We start from the raw sequence: 21522 nt of genomic DNA, 5'->3' as shown, positions 1-21522 counted from the left end.
AAACCTAGTTGCTTTTTTCTAAACCAAAATCAGATGCCATCTTTAGACTCATAGACAAATTATAAACTGATTTTAAAGCATGTTTTCCTAGCAGTCCTAGTATCGGTATTTTCTATAGTACTTGTTGGGCAAATCAATTAAATATACCTACCCCTCAGTTTCCTTATCTGTTTCAAGAATACTAATGCAGTTAGACTGACTAAGCTCTGAGGTCATTTCTAGTTCAAAGAATATGTGATTCAGTGATTCTTTTATAAAACTGAGTACAGGTTGGGTTTTTTTTGGAATATGTATATTGAATGGAAACAGTAATTGCTCTCAAAAAGCTACATTCAATAAATCTTTCTGCAGTTATAGAAATGTACTCTGTGGCTATTAAGCACTTGAAATGTGACTGAGAAAATGAATTTTTAATTTGATTTCATGTAAGCTAATTTTGATTTAAATTAAAATAGCCACAGCTCTAGAATTATCAACTTATTTAAACCAGATTTTTGAGAAATGATTGACATTAAAAATAAAACAAAATTTATAAGCTTGTGCAAGGAATTTCAAAGCAGCAATTTCCCATTTTCTTTTCAGTCCCCTGCACATAGCTATTCAAGCTACGACTCGGGCAAAAATGAGAGTGTAGACCGAGGTGCTGAGGACCTGTCCCTAAACAGGGGAGATGAGGATGAAGATGACCACGATGACCACGAAGATTCTGAGAAAGTTAACGAGACAGATGGCGTTGAGGCCGAGCGTCTGAAAGCTTTTAATGTGAGTCCTGCCACCCTACCATTATGGCTGAGTTTTTTACCACTTCACTTTCATGTTGTTGCTTGTTGGTAACTGTGGCTACTTTAGAGACATGTTTGTTTAATTTACAGAAGGATTTAAAAAGTACATGAAACACTCTTAGCCAACCAGACACCAGAATGGCTGTGTTTTGTTTAGAATTTTAAAGCCAAACGTGAGCTGAAAACTGCACTTGTGCTGTGTGAGTATGCATGTTTACCTAGCGGATGAAGGGAGCCTCAGCTTATCCCTCGGAAGCGTCTGCCCGTCATCCGTTATTTTCTTTGCTTTCCCAGCTTATCTAATTATGCATGAAAAAAGAGTCAATTGTTTGTTTTCGGAGATTAGTATACTGTGCAGTGTAGCAATGTAAACAGTCACATTATTAATAGAGAATTTTATGGGGTGCTCAATCGTCACAGTCTACTGTTATTTCTTGATTTTTTTCTACGCAATAGTCTATACTTTTCTGTCTGTCTGTCTGTCTGCCTTTCTCTCTCTCTTTCTCTATCTGTTTTTTAACCCAACCATTTAGAAAGTCTGTAAAGGGTGTTTGCTTAAAATTTCTGGCTTTCCATTGCAAAGTTCTCCAGTGCATAAACCAGACAAGACTATTTTCCTATCAGTAATCAAGACAGGAAGCTAGGAACAGCAGAGAGCAGCCCTCCAAACCCTTCTCCTCTGTCTCCCTCTTGCCAACAGATGTTTGTCAGGCTGTTTGTAGATGAAAACTTGGACCGAATGGTCCCAATCTCTAAGCAGCCCAAAGAAAAGATCCAGGCTATCATTGACTCATGCAGGCGACAATTCCCTGAGTATCAAGAGCGTGCCCGAAAACGCATACGTACTTACCTCAAGTCCTGCAGGCGGATGAAAAGAAGTGGTTTTGAGATGGTGAGTTTTGAATTAAAACACAGCCCTAGATTCCATCCAAATCCCACATGTAACCATGACACAATTTTTTTTTTCATCTTAGTGTCTTTTTAATTTTTTCCATAACGTCAGGTCCAAGGGGTTTTTGTTTGCTTGTTTGTTTTTTCTCCTTTTCATCTTCCTGAAGTATTTATCCCCTTTGTTGATTCAATAAGACACACCTTGTGAGACCAGTGCTCACAAGCCTAGGTACCATGTCCTAGGAAATGAGGGTCATGTGAGTGAACAGCAGTGAGAGCCAGCATCTCATTCTTGTGTGTTTCCTTTCTGTTACTGCTAAAGCAGATCTAAGGTTATTCAAGTCTTGAACTGAAGCACCCGTGGTTACTTTAGACGGCCTGTGAGAATGGCTTTCTCTGGGACAAAAGGAAATGGATGGCTCCATCTAAGTAATACTATTTTCATACCAACAGTTAACAAATAGCAGGCCTTGAAAAGAAAGGTCAGGGAATGAAAATTCTTATGTGAAAAATAAGGCTTTTGTGTGCTCGGTATATTTGTGTACTTGTCTTGTGGATGGTTAACATGAGCGTTTAGATTCAGCTGGGCTTTTTGTAGATGGATGATATCATGCCAGTGTTAGATATTTATGGGTGGAAATTAGACAGTGTTATTTGACCTTTATTCTATCTTACCTTGATGGAATTGTTATACTAGAAGTAGTTTTTACAATGTATTTTAAAACTTTCTTTATATTTTTATGTATTTGAGTGGACATGTATTAGAAATTTTCTGAAACTATTTTCATTGTACTTTTGAGAAGCCTCCATAAAAACCAGGACTCTTCGTGCTTGTGATCAGTGCTTCCAATTTATTAGGTGTGATGGAACAGGAGTTGGTGTAGATATAGGAGAGGTTTCAGAGTATGCCAATAGGAGAAATAGTTTTCCAGATATAAATGAAACGAATAACAAGTAATACCTCCTATATTATCTATTTTTCTACAATGGCTTCTAAAAATATCTTTGATATTTTTAAAAGAAAAACGACTGTTTCTTATAGAGAGGCAGTCTGCCAAGATGGTCACTAACACAAGGCTCGGTCCCTGGAGAGCTTGGTCTGGAGTTCTGGGTCCACCAGTTTGTAGCTATGTGACCCGGGCAAGGTGCTTCAACTTTCTGAGCTCAGGTCCCTCCTCTGGAAATGAGAATAATTCCTAATTTATAGTGCTGACAGGATTATATAAATTGTCATGTAAAGCTCGACAGGTCATTTTTGACACATAGTAACCACTCAATAAATCTGAACTCTGAAAATATAATCAACCAAATATTATTTAATCCATCGTCTGAAAAAAGCTACCCAAAATATTTGTATTATAAAATCACAGAACACTACATTTAAGAATTTGCTTACTTCTTAGAATAACTATTTTGAAGTTGGAGTTTGTTGTACCTAAGTTACTTTAAAATAAAATAGCATAGCTGTGCCTGATGAAATTAAATTATGACAGTTGAGGTGGTATGGTATAAGAGAGGAGAGATTGCTTGAAGAAAATATAGCTACTTCCCCCATTATTGAATTCTTTAAAAGTTATTGTCACCCAATAGGAGAAAGATGACAGACAAAAAGGATATCTAACCAGGAATAAGAGCCCAGAATCCTGGCTTTGACATCGGTTCATCATCAAATTGGCAGTTGTTGTAAAATTCCAGTAGAAACTAAGTATGTCTCATTCAGTGCACAATGCACAATATATACTTTCTTCTTTCAGTAACAATAAAGATAATAATGTTATATACCATGATTTTATTTTACCAGCATCTGGCACTACTATTTCTTCTAAATCTTTTAATGTTATTTAGAGATTCTTTTCTTTGGTAAAATTTATCTTATTTTCCATTTATTAATAATTCTTTAAAAGAAAAAAATCATTGTCATGTAGAATTCTTAATTTCTCAAAGATGTATTTGAGATAATCACAGGTTTTTTATTAGTTATATTTATTTGCCAAATATGAACATCTTTTTGATGTAAACTTTGTGCTATGCATAGAGAAAGACAAAAAGTTAATATAAAATCAAGTAGGTTTACAAACTAATCTTGAAGGAAATAATGCTGTAAAGAAATGCTATTGTATTTCATATTTAATAATTTTCATTTGTTCATTTTTTATTCACTTATTCAATATATGTATAATGTGCATAACATCATGCAAAGTAATGAGAAATACAAAAGATGCCTGACTTGTTAATTAAGAAAAGTTAACATGTTCCCTGATCATCATGATTCTTTGAGATTACAAGTTGTGGGAAGTGAAGTGCTTAAGTAATAATATAAGGCCTAATATAAATAAATGTTAAATGAACAACACAGATGAAAATTGATATTGTAGTTTAGCCCATTTTTAAAAAATACATTGCTCAGTAATGCACTAATGGAATAAAAATTAAATTCGCCATCTAGTTTACACTTGGAATTTTGATTGGCTTTATGTATCACTTCATTGTCATGCAGCATGTCATCATTTTGAACACTCATCCTTACCTGGAACAAATAGGAAAAGGCATGACTAGGGCAGATAGTAATTACAACTAAATATTGTACATTAATATTTTTTTGCCTTTATAATTTAAAATCTTAAAATAAGATAATATCCATGGTTTTAAAAAATTGAAACATTAAAAAATATTTTCTTATATTGTTTTTGCTATAGGTAGACATGAAGAAAATGTATCATTTTTAATATATGATTATCTTTACATGCCAATTATTTTGTAGTACTTAGTAAGTCAACAAAGCAACCTAGAGAAGTTTTTAATATATTTGTAAAGTAGAATTGTAGGAGTATTTGATAGGGGACTCCGTATTATAAAATGAAAGTGGCATTCAGCAAGCTTAGCTCATCCAGTTACTTAGGATCTCTAATCCAGCAGACTCTTTAAGTAAAGTAAAACACAAAATATTGAATTATGTGTTCCCTACTGACTTTGATTAAGAAATTCAAAGAGATATTCCCATAGAAGTGGTTTATGACAACTTATATTAGTATTATACTTGACAGTGTTGACATTCACTCTAATTTTCTGCTGCTAATACAAAGTCTATTCATGTTTAATTAGTCTACACTATCCCTTAAGAATTTACAACACAAGTACTTTTCATTGACTTCACTGAATGCATACAAATATTAGAGTATATATTTATGCATTCTTATTTCACTGAAATTATTAAGACCCCAAAGGTCTTAATTGCTGAAGTAGCCGAAATGTTTATGTCATTGCTCCAGTCTCTATAATGCATGAAGTTAAATAACCATATTATGATACTTTTCTACACACTTTCACTAATTCAGTGTTCCCAATCATCTCAAATCATAAATTCTTCAGTGTTGAACATACAAGGATATGTTTTATGAAAAATAAATCCAATAAGTTTGATACAGAGTACTGTCTTAGTTTTCATTAGATTTTAAGATCCAATGAGTTAAGCAGCCCTTATATTAATCCTTAGACAAATATATCAAATCATTATTGATTCTATTATGCAGGTTTGACTCTCAAATTACTTCAGCTAATTTTCTGAAGAATATTTGTTGATTGTTTCAGAAAAGAAATGTATTTCTCCAAGGTGTCCTGATCTTAAATTCAAGAACACCTATAATAGATAAAGCCATAAAAAGAAAGCTTTATAAACAAGGTGAGGTTACCCCATACCTAAGTATTATTTGTGTTATGTGATATGATTCTCTTTTTATTTTCTGAGTTTGCATTGTTTAGAGATTCTTTCACCATGCTGCATATATTTAGATGTATTTTTATAGAACTCAAATGAAAATATTTGGGGGAGATAGTCTAAGAGACTTTCTGTCCATCCTTCCTCCTGTATCTCATATCTTGACACTATATCAAGTTAGATCAAGTGGCCTAGATATTTGAATTCAGTAAACTCAGCCACTTGAAAAATTACCTATTAATTTGCTTTTTAATATTATTTATTTGACTATATTTGTTTGAAGAATTAAATCTCATGCTTTTTTTTTTTTTTTTTTTTTGCGATATGCGGGCCTCTCACTGTTGTGGCCTCTCCCGTGGCGGAACACAGGCTCCGGACGCGCAGGCTCAGCGGCCATGGCTCACGGGCCCAGCCGCGCGGCATGTGGGATCTTCCCAGACCGGGGCACGAACCCGTGTACCCTGCATTGGCAGGCGAACTCTCAACCACTGCGCCACCAGGGAAGCCCCCTCATGCTATTTTTTGTAAAATTTGCCAGGGACATTGTCCACTAGGCTTCTTAATGTCCACTATAAATGATCTCATTTCGGAACCCTCTTTTTGCATGTAATGAAAAAAAATGTGTTTCTTCTTCAGAAATAGAGTGCTTTTATGTTTTCTCATCATTAACTTACTACGTTCATTTTTGTGGCTGTCAGGAAGTTCAGAGCCAAAAAACTTTCTGAGGTCCCAATTATCTGGTTTTTTAATTTGTTTTAGCTTACATATTTCCTTGGTAGCTCTGATATCTATTTGGGGGGAAATGAGATATAAATTTAAAAACAAATGTGTAAATAATCTAATTACGGAAACACCATACTTTCATACCACCTTCTAAGTTTTTTTTTTTTTTTTTTTTTTTTGCGGTACGCGGGCCTCTAACTGTTGGGGCCTCTCCCGTTGCGGAGCACAGGCTCCAGACACGCAGGCTCAGCGGCCATGGCTCACGGGCACAGCCGCTCCACGGCATGTGGGATCTTCCCGGACCGGGGCACGAACCCGTGTCCCCTGCATCAGCAGGCGGACTCTCAACCGCTGCGCCACCAGGAAAGCCCCTAAGATCTTTATTCATAGTATTTCTTTTTAATTACATCCTATAATACCCTCCTCAGTAATTTTGATATCTGACCTTCGTATTTCACAGTTCTTTCATTAGAAAATAAATGGTTAATGTTTAGGAAATGGTACATTTTTGAGGGAATTTGACTACTTAACATCCTTTGCCTCTACTTGTCTGATGCAGACTAAAGTAGAGAGATCAGAATTCGTCTTCAATTCACAGCTTTCATAGATATCATAGGCATTGCAAAAGCTACAGTGACACTATTCATTCTTTAGCAAATAGAGCTATTATAAAAAATGAATTAAAGTGCTTCTTTAAACTAAAAATTTGATCGGAAATATACTGAGCCCTTCATACAAGATCTTGGTTTAAAACTTTATACCTGCGCAACCATTATTATTCACAATATTCTTCATGCATCGTGAGCACAACTGTACAGGTTTCTCTCTTTGTGACCAGTTAACTTAATTGATGCTAATTAGTTTGAATTCCCCACCTGCTATTTGTACCAATTTTTGCCCTCTCTTTTATAAATGTCATCTACCATCCCCCAGGATACGTTCGTACCATCCTCTAAGTTCTTTATTCATAGTATTTCTTTTTAATTACATCCTATAATACCTTTCTTAATAATTTTGATAGCTAATCTGCACTCACAGTTCTTTAGCTTTCTCAGTTTCAGTGGTCTGTATCACTCTAGCCATTATTAGCATAGATATTTCTTAGTCTTTACTTTCACTCAAAGAGCCTGCACAAGCTATATTAAAATTTTTCACAATCACCTACAATTTTTCAAGTATCCCCTGCTGCCTTTACAGAGGAAGTGTCCTGGTCTTATTGCTCTGGATAACGCTTCACTTCTGCTCCCCTGTCATTTCACCTCCTTCAGAACATGGCTTCTTCGACCATCCCAATGGTCATATTTTCAGTTTTCCCTTTTCACTGAGTTTTCCCTTTTCTTCTCTTCTGCCTTATAAAAAGTGTCCAAATTCAAAAAAAATTAACCTCATAACTTCTATAATCTTCCTTTGAGGACTCAATGCATCCATCTTTCTTTGCCATGTTTACTGAAATGTTTTATACTCACAGTTTACACCTGTTACCACCAACTCCCACCAAATCCCTTAAATTCAGACTCTGGTTCTTACCACTATATTGAATTAGTTCTTATGAAGATCACATGACTACCTTTGCACCAAATCCAAAAATTGCATCCTCAACTATAAATCACCCCATTTTCTTAAGATTCTATTTTCTATTTCTATTCATGTACCTTTTTCTTGATTTGGGGCTTTTCTTAAGATTCTTTGCTTGGCCATGTACCGCATATTACCCTCTCCACAGCTGCAGAGGTCTACTCCTGTATACAGTACTCTACTCTCAAAGTAGATCCCAGTCATATACAAAGCCTTGGTATTTCATTCCACATTCTAGTCAGATGCTAGGCAAATGTGTTGTTATATCCTCACTGAATTCTCTGCATTCTCTATCACCCATTCTCTCCACTGATCTTCCACCTCATCTACCAAATCAATAGTAAATTCCTCTTGACTTATCTATTTCCAGCAATCGCACCACTGTTGTCATGTACACCAGTGTTCATAAACTTGGAAAGAGATTTGACTCTCCTTATACTCCTGACTTGCATTCTACCACTGGCTAAATTCTGTTTATTTTTCCTTTGCTGTCTTTCCCAAATCAGTCCCATAAGTTTGAACTTTATCAGGTATCATTTTAGTTCTAACCTTTCAAATCTCATACCTATACCCTTGCATAATCCTTCTAACTCAACTACATACTTCCATCTTATACTACCCTCTAATTCATAAGCAGAGAAAGAACTAGGATTTGCACCTGAAAATTATGAAATTTGGGACCTTTTTTTCAAAAGAAAAGTAATATAAAATTATGAGCACAAAGTTAGGTAGAAGGATGAATATCTGCAGTTAGAAAAAAGCCACACATAATATTTGTTTTAAAAAAGAGAAATCTTGAAGATTCAAATCTTTTTCTTCAGAAAAAGAAGAAATACTAGAATACTTACAACATCCAGTAACTCCAGTAGTTCCATCCAGTTGAAGAACCCTGGTGCCTGGACTTCATTGGCTTTATTATAAATCTGCCTTTGTTCCTGGAGTAGTCTTCCTCAATTCTGGCTTTGATACTGTCAAACTTTTGTCATCTCAGGACAAATTCTAAATTTCTTACTATAGTGTGTTACAGTATGCCCTTTTGAAACTGAGACACCTAGGTTCAATTCCTGTACAATTTTATGTGATGTTTCTGAGTCTCCATTTTTCTAAAGGAGAGGGCTCTCGAGGTATTACATGTGATAATGTAAATAAAATGTTTAGCATATAATCTGGCCCCTTTCTACCCTTTCTTCTAATATGCTCAATTATTTCCTTTAATGTCTCAGTTATCACAGGGAACTGCTACTCTTTCTCTCAGTGTGTGCTCTCTTGGTTCACTGATTTTTCCTGACTCAGGGTTCATGGGTACTATTCTCTCTTTATTGACTAAATTATTTTATTTACTAAAATTGAAGAGTAACTAAAGTGTAAAGAATACAACCATCAGTGCTTTCAGAGTTACTCATCAGTGGATCTTTTAGTTTAAGCAAAATGTTGACCTGAGCCTCATGGAATACCCCCTCACACACCCCACTCACCTTCCCTCTACAAATACATACAAACCCTGAGTAAAATATAACAATTTTTAAATGCCTATATAAGCTCAAAAGAAAGAAAAGGAAATTCCCAAGCCTTGAAATTAATAGCAAACTCATAGCCAGAGTTGTAAGCCCTTAATTTGATAGGGTAACAGAGTAGGAAGATAGAAAAAGTGAATTTAAGCCCAAACAGATCAGGGCTGGGATTTGAATGCCAATTCAAGTTCAGGAGATGGGGATTTGGGTTTGCGACTAGGCAGGAACATGAACTGAGAACTGTATAAAAAGCTGGGACCCTGGAAATGACTACTCTTCCATTAAAGGGGAATTGGAAGCATCAAATTACAACTTCAAAAAATGAAATGACAGGCATTATAAACATTGAAACTAAAACCTTACTAGATGGGTTAAATAGCAGATAAGATGATTCAACCAAAGAGAAAATTGATACATTGGAACTGTGGAAATTACTCACAGACAGAAAAAAGAGAAGTGGAATTTGATAAAGAAGTTAACTTGGGGACTAGAGTGATATAGATCTAATAGGCATTCCAAAGGAAGAATTAGAGAGAATGAGGACAATATTCAAGCAAAAAAGGAGAAAGAATTTTTCAGAATTGACTAGACCATGAATACTAAGAACAGAGAAACAGACCATCCCTGAGCAGCACAAATAAAAACAAAGTCACACCTATGTACATCAAGGCAAAACTGCAGCAGACCCAAGAAATTCTTAAATGTCACCAGGAAGAAACAAGAAATTATCTAAAACAGGAAAGTAGACTGAACATAATACTTGTCCTCAAAATAGATGTCGGAAGACAATCTTCAAAATACTGAGAAAAAAGTCCTCAAAATTTTTTAGAGAAACTACTTTTAGTCTACAAATCGATGCCTAGCTAAACTCTACCTCCAGAGTGAGGAAGAAAAATACTTCAGACAACTACTGAAATTACCACTGACAGGCTGTTTCTGGGAAGAACTAAAATGTACTCTAAGAAAAAGGAAACAACCCAGAAGGAGACACTGGAAAATCAGCAGCATTGGTGAGCAAATCTGAAGAAAAGCTCCCTGATTTTAGTCAGTGGATCTTGGTTCTTAGCCATGTTTTATCAGCTGTTACTTGTGGACCTTGTATCTCTTGTAGTTCAGATTCCTCATGGGAAAAATGGAAACAAATAGCACTTCTACATGAAAACCAACAACACTTGAAATAACAAATATAAAAACTTCTGCATAGCATGGTACCTGGTCTCTGAGGAACAGGATAAAATGCAGTCGAATCTGAAATTGCATTCCACTGCTCCCTTTACTGGGAAACCCTTGCTGTCTCAATCTGTTGAACTCCTTGGAGGACTAAATCCAATACGCCTTTATCTATTTAATCATCACTTCTAGCTAACAGCCTTAAATCTCTCTTTCTTCCATGTGCAAATTGTACTTTGTGGTACTTCTGTAGTTTTATTTTATCCTGTCTTATATTACTGTTATTTATTTATGGGCCTTAGCTCCCTAATAAGAAGTTACGTTCCTTGACTACTCTGCTTCTTAACTTGTTCATTTCTGTATCATCCACTATGTCTTATACAGTACAATTAGTTGCTCGTGAAATCTGCTCAGTCCGTGTTCAATTCAATGGAATTAAAATTGTTGAATGAAGGATGAGTGAATGAGTGGACATTCATACTAATGTGTTACTTTGTAGTAAAATTAGTGGGGAGATAAGCTAGTGTTTATTGTGTGCTCTTTCACAGTATCCTGCAATTGGCATTTCAATTTTAAAAGCTACTGATAACTGAAAATCTAGCCTAATGTATTTTAAATCTTAGGGAGTTTTTTTTCCTAAAGAAGGCGTCATACAACGTTTAATTTTAACTCTCTTGAAACACTATTTTTAAAATATTTTTATCTATTTGGTAATTAGTGTGAATATTAATTGTATGAATAGAATTTGTATATAGTTTTACGTTTCATAAGTAAACTATTAAAAGAAAAGATGTCATGGTCCAAAATAATCATAAGTAAATGTAATCACTTATTTTCAGAATTAAAAGATGTTTCCTAGTGGAGACTTGAATAAGTTGTCAGTTAAAATGAAAACATGTCATTTTAGTTGAAAATTTAGTTTATCTCATCTTGATCAGATGTATATGTCAGATGACATTAGCTAAACTGGGCTTTAGCATCAACTATAAAACTTAACAATTCCCCATGTGTTTGTGAAAGATCATTATTAAAGGTCAATAATGTTCTAAAATTAAGGCCAAAGCATAGACTATTAATTCAGAATGAAATACTTATAATCACAGCCTAGATAGGGGTTAATTATCATCTTTGTTTTTAAACTCCTTTTAAATTAGTCAAGATATTTTTCTCAGGAAAACTGGAAAGTCCAAGGATTCTCACATAGCTGGGCTCAAATGGCAGGGATTTGCCACTCTCCCAATGCTTCTCTGTGTATTGGTTTAACTCTCAGTCTTGCTACCTGTTGGGAAGTGTTGCCATCAGCAGCTCTAAGCTTCTTTTCTTAAAACTCCCAATCCAAGAGCAATCTTCCAGCTCCAGGTCCCCATTTCCATGAAAGGACTTGGATTGGCCCTAATTGGATCATATGTCCATTTCTTGGATCAGTCACTGGGAACAAAGGGATGGGCTCCCGTGATTGGCCAGGACTAAGTCACGTGGCCAGTTAGGTCAGTAAGGGACTTTGCTTATCACATCCACCCAAACCTTTTAGGATGGGGTCAAGGCAGTTGAGCTGCTATTTTAGTCTGCATCCACCATGCTTATCTAAGATCTTGGATCATCAATGGTCCAGAATTCAGAACTTTTCTGATTTGGGGGACCTGATAAAGTACATATTCTGTTTCCTGCATAACACTCACATTGGGGTCTGGAAAAACATCCCATGCACAAATATATTAGTCTTTCTGCCACAAAACCTAGGAATATTCACAGAAAGCAGAAAAAAGAAAGTTTTTAAATATTCTCATATCAGTTTCTTCTGCCAACTGAGTTTACCCTAAGTTTTTGAAATATTTCAGCTCATACAATATTAGGATCTTAGAATTGCTGATAAAAGGTTGTGAGTCTATAATAAACACTCTTTGTTCCGTGTATATTATACCCTATGTACTAGGCATTGTACTAACTTGCAAAGTAAACTCTATGATAACAGAGACAGTATTGATTTTGTTTATCTCCGTATTTTTGGACTTGGCACAGTTCCTGACATACAGAAAGCGCCCATTAAGTATATTTGTTGGATAAACTAGTAAAGATATCAGTGACTTTATGTACCTTACTTCATGGAATTCTAACAACTGCCCCCTGATATAGAGATTATTTTTCCTATTCATAGCTTATTGACTGAACCTCAGTTTTGTCATTTATAAAAATATAAATAATGATACTCGGCAGAATGAGTGAGGCTCAGAGAGATAATATAGCAAAAGTAGTCAGGAAAATTGCAAGGAACTGATTGCATAATAATATCCAGGTCTGTCTGACTTAGTTGCTAAACTGTTACTTTAGTCCACTGATGTTGGCAAATGAAGCTACCTGGTCAGAAAAAGGGATCCCTTAGGAGCTGCATCTTTTTACACTGTAACAGTTATGTGTTCAGGCATGGGTATACCATTTTGGGGTGACAGGATATCATCCAAGCTGCAGAATTTTCAAATTATGTATTTTATAAAGTAACAAGTTTAGCAGAAATCATCTTAACTTAAAACTCTACCTAAATTCTGACTACCGAATTATTTGCTTTAATTATTTTAAAAGAGCTCATTCTACTTAAAATCTCAGGTTGATGTCACCGTTGCTCCCAATCTGGCTTGTCTAATACTTGATTAAGCTGTGCTTGAACACTGGAGTCGAGAGCATCGCCACAGTAACCCATGAACAGAGCTTATATTCTTGATTTCTTTTTACTTTATATAATTGCAAAAAAAAAAAAAAAAAAAACGTACAGCATCCTAAGCGTACAGCAGAAGTTCAGAGGACTCTAACACTGTTTAGTTTTAAGACCAAAAAATGGAATAGTTTGTTGGTGTGGTAGTAGGTTTTACATGCCTATATAAGGAAAGACACATTTACACTGTGCCAACAGCAATCATATCTTAAGTCCCCAATTAAAATGTGACTTTTTAAACTCCAAAACCCCATGTGACTGTTTAGCCATCTGTTTAATGAAACGACCACCGTTGATTTGGGCATAGATAATTATTACAGTAAGAACAGTGCTGGGGAAAGATCAGCTTGTCCCAGTTGAGTATGACAGTTAATTATGAAGAGATAATTAGTGAAGGCTAGTTAGCATTATCTCATATCCAGGAAAGAAATAGGTAACAAATCTCAATCTAGGTATAGATCATGTAGAATATGTGATTGTATACATCTTTGAATAATTATTTTTAAATATCTAAGATATATACTAAATAGTAGATTTACTGAGCTGTATTCAACTGGAAGGAGCAGTGTTGTTTTCCATAAATTATCTATTGAGCTCTTTGCATTTTGGTGAAGTATTATTTCAAGTTATTACAGTGGAAGCTTTTGTGTTTTATGGCCACTCTTACTGGTGTAACAAGGAATCTTCAGCATTTATCCCTGGTGGAACCCATGACTACAGCCCTTAACACACTGACAGGAAAACACTAAAGAGATGATTTTAGAATAAGCTTTCCACTAGTAAATGTCACGAAGGAAAGGGGAAGTCCCCATGAATATCGTTCTGAGAACTCATAAATAATAGTTTTAAATTTCTCTATGATAACACTGCTTTTATAAGGAGCAAAACTGATGAATTTCCTTCTCACTCTCTTGGTCTAAGTACTTTTGAGTTGTGAAATAGATAATAGCCACACCATGGAGGAAAAATAAGCCAAAGACTTTCATATTTAGTATCATATAACCGGGCACAGCATAATTGAGCTCTGTGTGTATAGACGAGCATCGGCATTTATTACTGGCTCATCAATATTAGAACCAAGGGGATTTTTACCAGGATTGCCTCACAGGAGAGAAAGAACTTCTCTGCCTGGCTCCTGATTCTCGTTCTGGGCATGAAACTAAGCTTTATTATGTGTCGTGTACAGTAATTTCTTGGCACTTCTGGTTGCTCCAACGTGAAAATCTTGTGAATTTAGATTGCATCAGTTTAGAACATGTGATGGAATTTAGATAAGTTCCATTTTATCATGCCATTAATGAAGAAGAGTTTTAAAGAATTAATAGGAAGCTGTTTTAGGAGGATTTTGATGACTTTAAGAGAAGTATTTTAGGAAGACCCTAATATATTCTTCATTTCAATGCATAATGGAGTTAGCTGTACATGGACTCCTCCGGAGGAATGTGTAGTGTTTAAGAGCTCCAGCTTTCTTTAAACTCACTGAGGCCTTCATTGTAAAATGACAATAAACTTTACTAGGGATTATTAGTCCCAGTTTATCATCAGACTTAAAGATGAATTCAGGTGTTTCCACATCATAGCTGTGTGATCTTGGGCGAGTTATATAGGACTTTAATTTGGGTTTCTTTAAAATGGGTGATAAAAGTACTTTTTCTCAAGGGTTGTTTGGAAGAAATTAGATAATGAATCACAGATTTTTGTATTAATGCTTCCACATCTAAGCACTCAATATGAGTTAGGTATTATTAATATTTATCTTAAGATTAATTTAGAATGAATAGTACTGGTTTTCTCCTTGGAGGTACATATTTTATCATGTATTTAGGATATTGTAAATTCCTTGAAAAACACATATGTACCTATTAAACTGTAATATAGATTTTATTCATTCGTTCTGCCCTTCTCTCCAATGAGCTTGAGTCGGGTATAATTGTAATACAGACATGTAAAGGAATAACTTTGGTCTGCTTATTTTTGGTTGAGCCAACATTTTATATATAAGGATCTTTCCTAAAATATTTTATGTTATTAATAATAAATTTTGTAAAAGTACTAAGTATACCACAGAATTTAGGAGAGTGGAAGAGTTGAGAATTGGGAGACATGAAACCTGGCTTCTATTTCTAGCTCAATTTGTCCTTAGGCAAAAAAGTTTCTTCAAACTTTAAGGAAGAAACTGTACTGAATGATTTATATGACCATTTACAGTTATCGGATTATGATTCTATAGTAAACTCAGAACAACTCTATTTTCAAAATTATATTGTTTAACTTCTGGCCATGTTTAATCACGTATCTTTGCTTCTACTGATTTTTTTCACTTAATAGGAAAGAGTACATGATTGCTTTATCTTGAAGTTGACTTTTTTCCCAAAATCTTGAAATAATGAGGTTATCCAGTGACCTTAAAAAATATCTAGTTCCACTCAGCTGGGAAATTATTCTATTTTCTGAGAAGACCAATTAAATATACTTGGTAAAAACCCAACTGTGTCATTTTCTCCAAAAAGGAAAGTATATAAATTATTACACACAGTAACTTATACTGTTCTAGTAAAAGTCATTTCCCATTTTGTTTTTAAATATTAAAAAAGAATTTGAAAGGAAATGCTACCAAATCATTCTAATTAAACAGGTATTTTACCTTGTATTCTCTCTGTTCAACAAACTATTAGGTGTTCAAGGAATGTATGTGTTTATTACTACAATTTACTCAGCTTAAGGAAGCTCCATAGCCTTACATATTCCTAATTTTGAATAGAGGTACCAGGTAAAGAGAAAAAATAAAAGGAATGAAGAACAGAAACAGGTCTCTGAATTTCATGTGCCTGTCAATGATTGGATCAGGAAAATAGAGACTGCTGATATTTTAGTTAGCTTCTGTTAATTCAATCCCTAGAACTAGATGAAGTGTCTAAAGATGTAGTTTATAAAGGTGTGGACTCTCACTTCTATTTGAACAATGCTAGCTACAATGAAATAGATGATTTTTTTATAATGGAATGTTCTTATTCCCATTTTTCCTGTAACACTGTTGCCTCATAACATAATTCAGTTGAGATGAACAACATTGTGTAGCCAATTCCCATGGGGTTTAGAGTATAATTTTGAGCCATGTTATGGCCATCTTTTAATGAAACACTGATTTTTGTAGCTTAGTATAGTTTCAGTTCTGAGCTAGACTACCTTATCCATATTCAATGAAGTACAGAATGAAATGAAGCAATATGCGTTTTGAAATGATATATACACCTTTGTGACAATTTAAATATTTTTTAACGTTTACTTCATTTGACCCTCTCTGTTCCCAACACACAGTCCTGACTTTGTAATTTCCTTCTCAAAACTATTCTTCCTGCTACCTCGGGAGCCTCTTTCTTTTCTTCCTTTTGCAAAAACGACATTCCAAATATCCTAATGCTTTATTGTCAAAGTTGTCTACCTATCATTTCCATCATCTCACAGGGTTAGCAGGTGGAGACTGCACCCTATGCCCTTCCTACCTTTTGCCTACAGAGGCTACTTTGGAGGTGGAAACATGGGGGAGTCAGGTGAGGCAGCAGCAGAAATTGCTTCCTAGTTCAAATAAAGTCAAAGCTGGGTCTCTTTCTGCACTGAACAAATTCTACTGAAGAGTAGCTATTAAAACACTGTGGTCTGAATTTAGTTGTTCTAGAATACTGTTTGAGATAGAAATGCTATGGTTCAGTGTGCTAATGCACATCATACATGCCAGAGTTATGTATGGCAGCCATACATATTTTGGACTCAGGCTTTGAAAACCCTAAGATGGCATACCATTATAATAGGCTAGGTTGCTAAAAGATGCTTATTTTGTCATTTCATATTTTGCTCTTTCATCTTGTTTAATTTTTACGTTACTTATCTATCATTTACTTATCATTTTTTAAAAAACTCTCTGGTATCATTAAGTACTTCATCTTTCAGTTAGATAATTTTTCATGTAATTATGGGAAAAAATGGAAAACTTTTCTGATTATCACAAATGATATGGAGAATCACAAACAACTTGTAGTTAATTAGGAGCTTAGTCAGGGGGTTAATGAGTTTCTACATGGGCTACACAGAAGATGGATATCCAACATGTACCTCTTACACTAATAATATTGACACATATTTTATAAATAAAACAAAGCATGTAGGCACACATGCACATCTCACATCTAGAACACTGAATTTTTGTTATAGCAAAATTGTTCTAGGACTGAAGTTTTAGTTTGTTTTTAAGCTAAAGTAAGGTGTTTTTTATAAGAATTTTAATCACATCAATTGTGTCACAGCTCAGACTGTAAATAGTCATAATATTTCATATTGAGATTGTTTGACATGGTCTGAATGTCTGTCAGTTTTTCCAACTGTTTCAGCCCTGTCACTTGTTTTTGTTTTGTTTTGTTGTGCATTGTCATATGTTATAAGAGAATTAAAGGACTTGTTTTACTTGCAAAACCCAGTCAGCAATTTTACCACTGCCTGTTCAAACTCCAGCTTAATGGCCTAGACTAAACACTTGTGACAAAGGAGCTGTGGGAATGGATGATGGATCTGTAGCAACTCTAGCTTTAACCTCTAACTAGCTTTCATTATTCATCTTTGCAATTTCCATTTCCTCTTTCTATTGAAATCAGTTGAGTTGAAATACATGGATACTCCTGCACATCCTATGAGATCTGAGTATAGCATTGGACTGTTAATGATACTGTTAATAATTTTTTCATGTTTTTTTCTCTCTTTTTTTTTAGTCTCGACCTATTCCTTCCCACCTTACTTCAGCAGTTGCAGAGAGTATCTTGGCTTCAGCCTGTGAGAGTGAGAGTAGAAATGCCGCCAAGAGGATGCGTCTGGATAGACAACAGGTACTGAGGAGTCTTGGGGTCTGGTGACCACCAGCTATAGCAAATATGGTTAAGTTAATCTGATTTATGGAGAAGAGCAGAATCTCTGGAATGGATTTAAAGTCCACAGAGATATCGTTTTTCCGTCTTTGTGATATGAATTTAAACTTGAAAAAGGCGTGTCCATGAGATCAGTAGAGATGCAATGACAAAAATTTCCTGTGATGAAAAATGGACAATTGTAAAATTAATGAGTTAAAATTTTGTTTAGTATCCAATGTGAAGGCTAATGACTTATCTAAATAAGAGGCTCTAAATGATCATTTACAGTAGTTTTGTAAGTTTACCTGATTGTTTATAATAGTGACCTGATTATGGTCTTTTTGAATGAAAATGAACCTCTAATTTCCTCTGGTCCATTGCCAAATATCAATAGATTATGCTAGGTATGGGGAAAACACAACATAATCTTGAAGGCCAGAAAGCCATAAAATGGGGGTATAAAAGAAGGAACATCTATGTCCTGGGCTTACCTTCACATTAACAAATCATTTACCGTATAACCATTAAGTATCATCTTTCTACATCTCTTTTCTAAGGCTGTATATCCATGTGATGTAGATGTACTCTTGCGGTGTGCGGACTTCTCATTGCGGTGGCTTCTCTTGTTGCGGAGCATGGGCTCTAGGTGCCTGGGCTTCAGAATTGTGGCATGGGCTTAGTTGCTCCGCGGCATGTGGGATCTTCCCGGACCAGGGATCGAACCTGTGTCCCCTGCATTGGCAGGAGGGTTCTTAACCACTGTGCCACCAGGGAAGCCTGAGACTTTTGTCATTATTATATCTCTAAAATTTATCTTGCTTAAAATAAGTTACAGGCCAATATATAATACCATATTTAGCATAGTGATTAAGACTGCATATTCTGGAGTTAAATACAACTGATTTTGATTCCCAGCTCTACCCTTACTAACTGTGTGACCTTCAGGAAATTATTCCAATTCTCTGTGCCTAGTGTTCTCATATGTAAAATAACAATAATAACAGTACTGATCTTATAGGGGTGTGTGAGAACCCTGAATGATAGATTTATGTTAGGTACTTAGCAATTTGCCTGGCATGTAGTAAGCATCAAGAAAATTCAGCCTAGAAAGAGTTATTTTAATTGATGTTCTAGCTTTTCTGTCATTGCATTGGTATCAGTAAGACTATAAAGAAGCATTAACAGTACTATCTCAGATTTAGGAGTTTTGAATTCAGACTAAGTCCACTTGAGAAAAGATCATTATTCTAGAAATCAGAATAGTAGAATTCCGGGATTGAAAGGAATCTCCTGGTTGTCAGTTCGCTACATAGCTCATCCAATCTACACTCTAGAATATCCCTGAATCATAGAGTCAATCATATGTGCAGTTGTCATGAAAATTAAATGACTGATTCATGTTATGTACTGCCTACTGTCTCCTTCTACAAGCTCCCCAAAGCTGGTCGTCCACAATATTTGGTCTAATCACTTAACCACTGTTGACCTAATCTGTAAAATGGAGGATACAAATGTATAGTTATTTCTTCTTACTGTGAATTATATAGACTTCACTTGGCACGCAGCACAAAGGCTTCTACCAATTGGATTTTACACTTTCGTCAAAGCATGGAGATGTGGGAGCAGGAACTCCCCTAACTGGATCTAAACACTCTTTGCCTAAGTAGAGACAACCAGAGTTCTTTTTGGTGTTGGCAATGGTATCATCCTTTTCTAGGCACATTCTTAACCCAACTCACAATTCTTAGAATTTTCCAGTGACTCAAAGATTCTTCATTGTGTCCCTGGCTTTCTGTTGGTGCATGAAAGTTCAGAAATGAGACAGTTAAAATCTAAATTCTGTTCAGCTGCACACATGACTACTTGCTGCCCCTGGTTAACCATATGTAGGGCTGTAATTATATGTGTCCTTCAGAGTTTATGAAACTAGATAAATTAATTGGGCTTTATAAAGCTATGAACATGAAAGGTACTATGGATGTGTTAAATACTTTATTTCATATGTCCACCTTGCCCCAGGGTCTAGAGGAGGCAGCCTCAGCCCTGAAGCAAGTAGGCAAGGGCAGGAGCCTACTGCCTCGTTAGGAATCAGATGACTGAGGGCTGAGGTCAATCCCCAATGAATTATAGAATATACTCAGCATTTCTTTTCTTTTCTTTTTTTAATACATTTATTTATTATTTTTGGCTGCTTTGGGTCTTTGTTGCTGCTCGTGGGCTTTCTCTAGTTGCAGAGAACGGGGGCTACTCTTTGTTGCGGTGCACGGGCTTCTCATTATTGGGGAGCATGGGATCTAGGTATACGAGCTTCCATAGTTGTGGCTCACGGGCTTCAGTAGTTGTGGCTCACGGGCCCTAGAGCGCAGGCTCATTAGTTGTGGCGCATGGGCTGAGTTGCTCCACGGCATGTGGGATCTTCCAGGACCAGGGCTTGAACCCGTGTCCCCTGCATTTGAAGGTGGATTCTCAACCACTGTACCACCAGGGAAGTCCCAGCATTTCTTTTCTTTTAACATGAAAATCTGGGATTTTTATGTTACCCAGAAAATCCTTTTTCATTTTGGCAATTCAAAAAGATGGGCAGAGTCAGACTTCACATTTATATTGCTATGACACAGCTCAAATTGTCTTTATCTTTGTTATTTAGATATTATTTCACTACTATTTACTTAAAAACCAATCTATCTCAATGATTTTGGCTAAGTTCATCTCACCAGAGAGACAGAGGCAGAAAGTGAGAAAGATTAGAAACATCCACTTGCTGGTCATTTATCCCCCATCGCTTTGTACTTGCTCTTTTTGAGGAATGACGTATATTCTATTCCAAGGCTTGTTGAAATTCCTGATTAATGTGAGGGTTCCTTTGGCTCCTTTTCTCTATTTAAGTTCTTTCAGTTAAATTAGCTTTTAGTTTTATAGAAGGGATCACGTAAAACCAATGGTCAAGGGCTTCCTCGGCAGATCCAGCCCTCATGAAGAACAATGCAGCACGAGTGTGCTGGGTGACAGTTTTTGCGGTGACTGGGACAGATGGAAAATCAATGGTAGGCTGTGATATGACACCTTTGACTCTACTGAAAAGAACACCATAGGGGAATTGGCATGTTAGTTGCTTGTGACATAATAAAAGGTGAGAAAGCAGGGGGAAAAAATACTGAAAACTGATGCATCGCTGAGTTAAAGAAGAAAATCGCTATTAGTAAACCAACAGAAAACCATCGGCCCAAGACCAAAAAATATTTAGTAAGCCCACAGTTCCTGCTACTCTGTTTTCTATAGTACTGGTGAATTCACTGTGACCTGTACCTCTTCCTGATTTTTCCTTTGTTCTGTTAGGTTGCTAATGAGTGGGCATGTTATTAAAAGAAACATAATGGTAGGTATCAGGGTTGAAAATATAGCCACATAAACCCAATGGCAGTTTTAATACAGGCATTTCATTTTGTCATGGATGTATTTGAAGACTACCGAAAACACCACGGTCAAGCTGTTTTTGAGTCAGGCAGCTCTCCTTTCATGTTCCCTTCTGTATTTGCATGTACTTTTGGTAACG

The 21522-nt window shown here is 35.7% G+C and overlaps 1 protein-coding gene across 5 annotated transcripts in view; it reads left to right on the top strand.

The window, feature by feature from the left end:
• NOL4 (nucleolar protein 4) overlaps positions 1-21522 on the top strand; it is a gene marked incomplete at both ends in the record, with an annotated part of 392149 nt that overhangs the window by 282783 nt on the left and 87844 nt on the right. For 2 of the 5 annotated variants that reach the window (XM_082668188.1, XM_082668187.1), the window contains 3 exons: positions 583-762; positions 1483-1674; positions 17835-17948. In XM_082668188.1, coding sequence (XP_082524314.1) covers positions 583-762; positions 1483-1674; positions 17835-17948 — 486 coding nt within the window. The remainder of the gene's footprint in view (positions 1-582; positions 763-1482; positions 1675-17834; positions 17949-21522) is intronic. The other 3 variants (XM_082668190.1, XM_082668189.1, XM_082668191.1) reach the window with 2 other exon arrangements.

The sequence above is a fragment of the Grampus griseus genome, assembly GCF_964374135.1.
Source record: "Grampus griseus genome assembly, chromosome: 12".
NCBI lineage: Eukaryota > Metazoa > Chordata > Mammalia > Artiodactyla > Delphinidae > Grampus > Grampus griseus.
The sequence above is the reverse complement of the archived record's forward strand: the minus strand, read 5'-3'. Positions and strand labels throughout refer to the sequence as shown.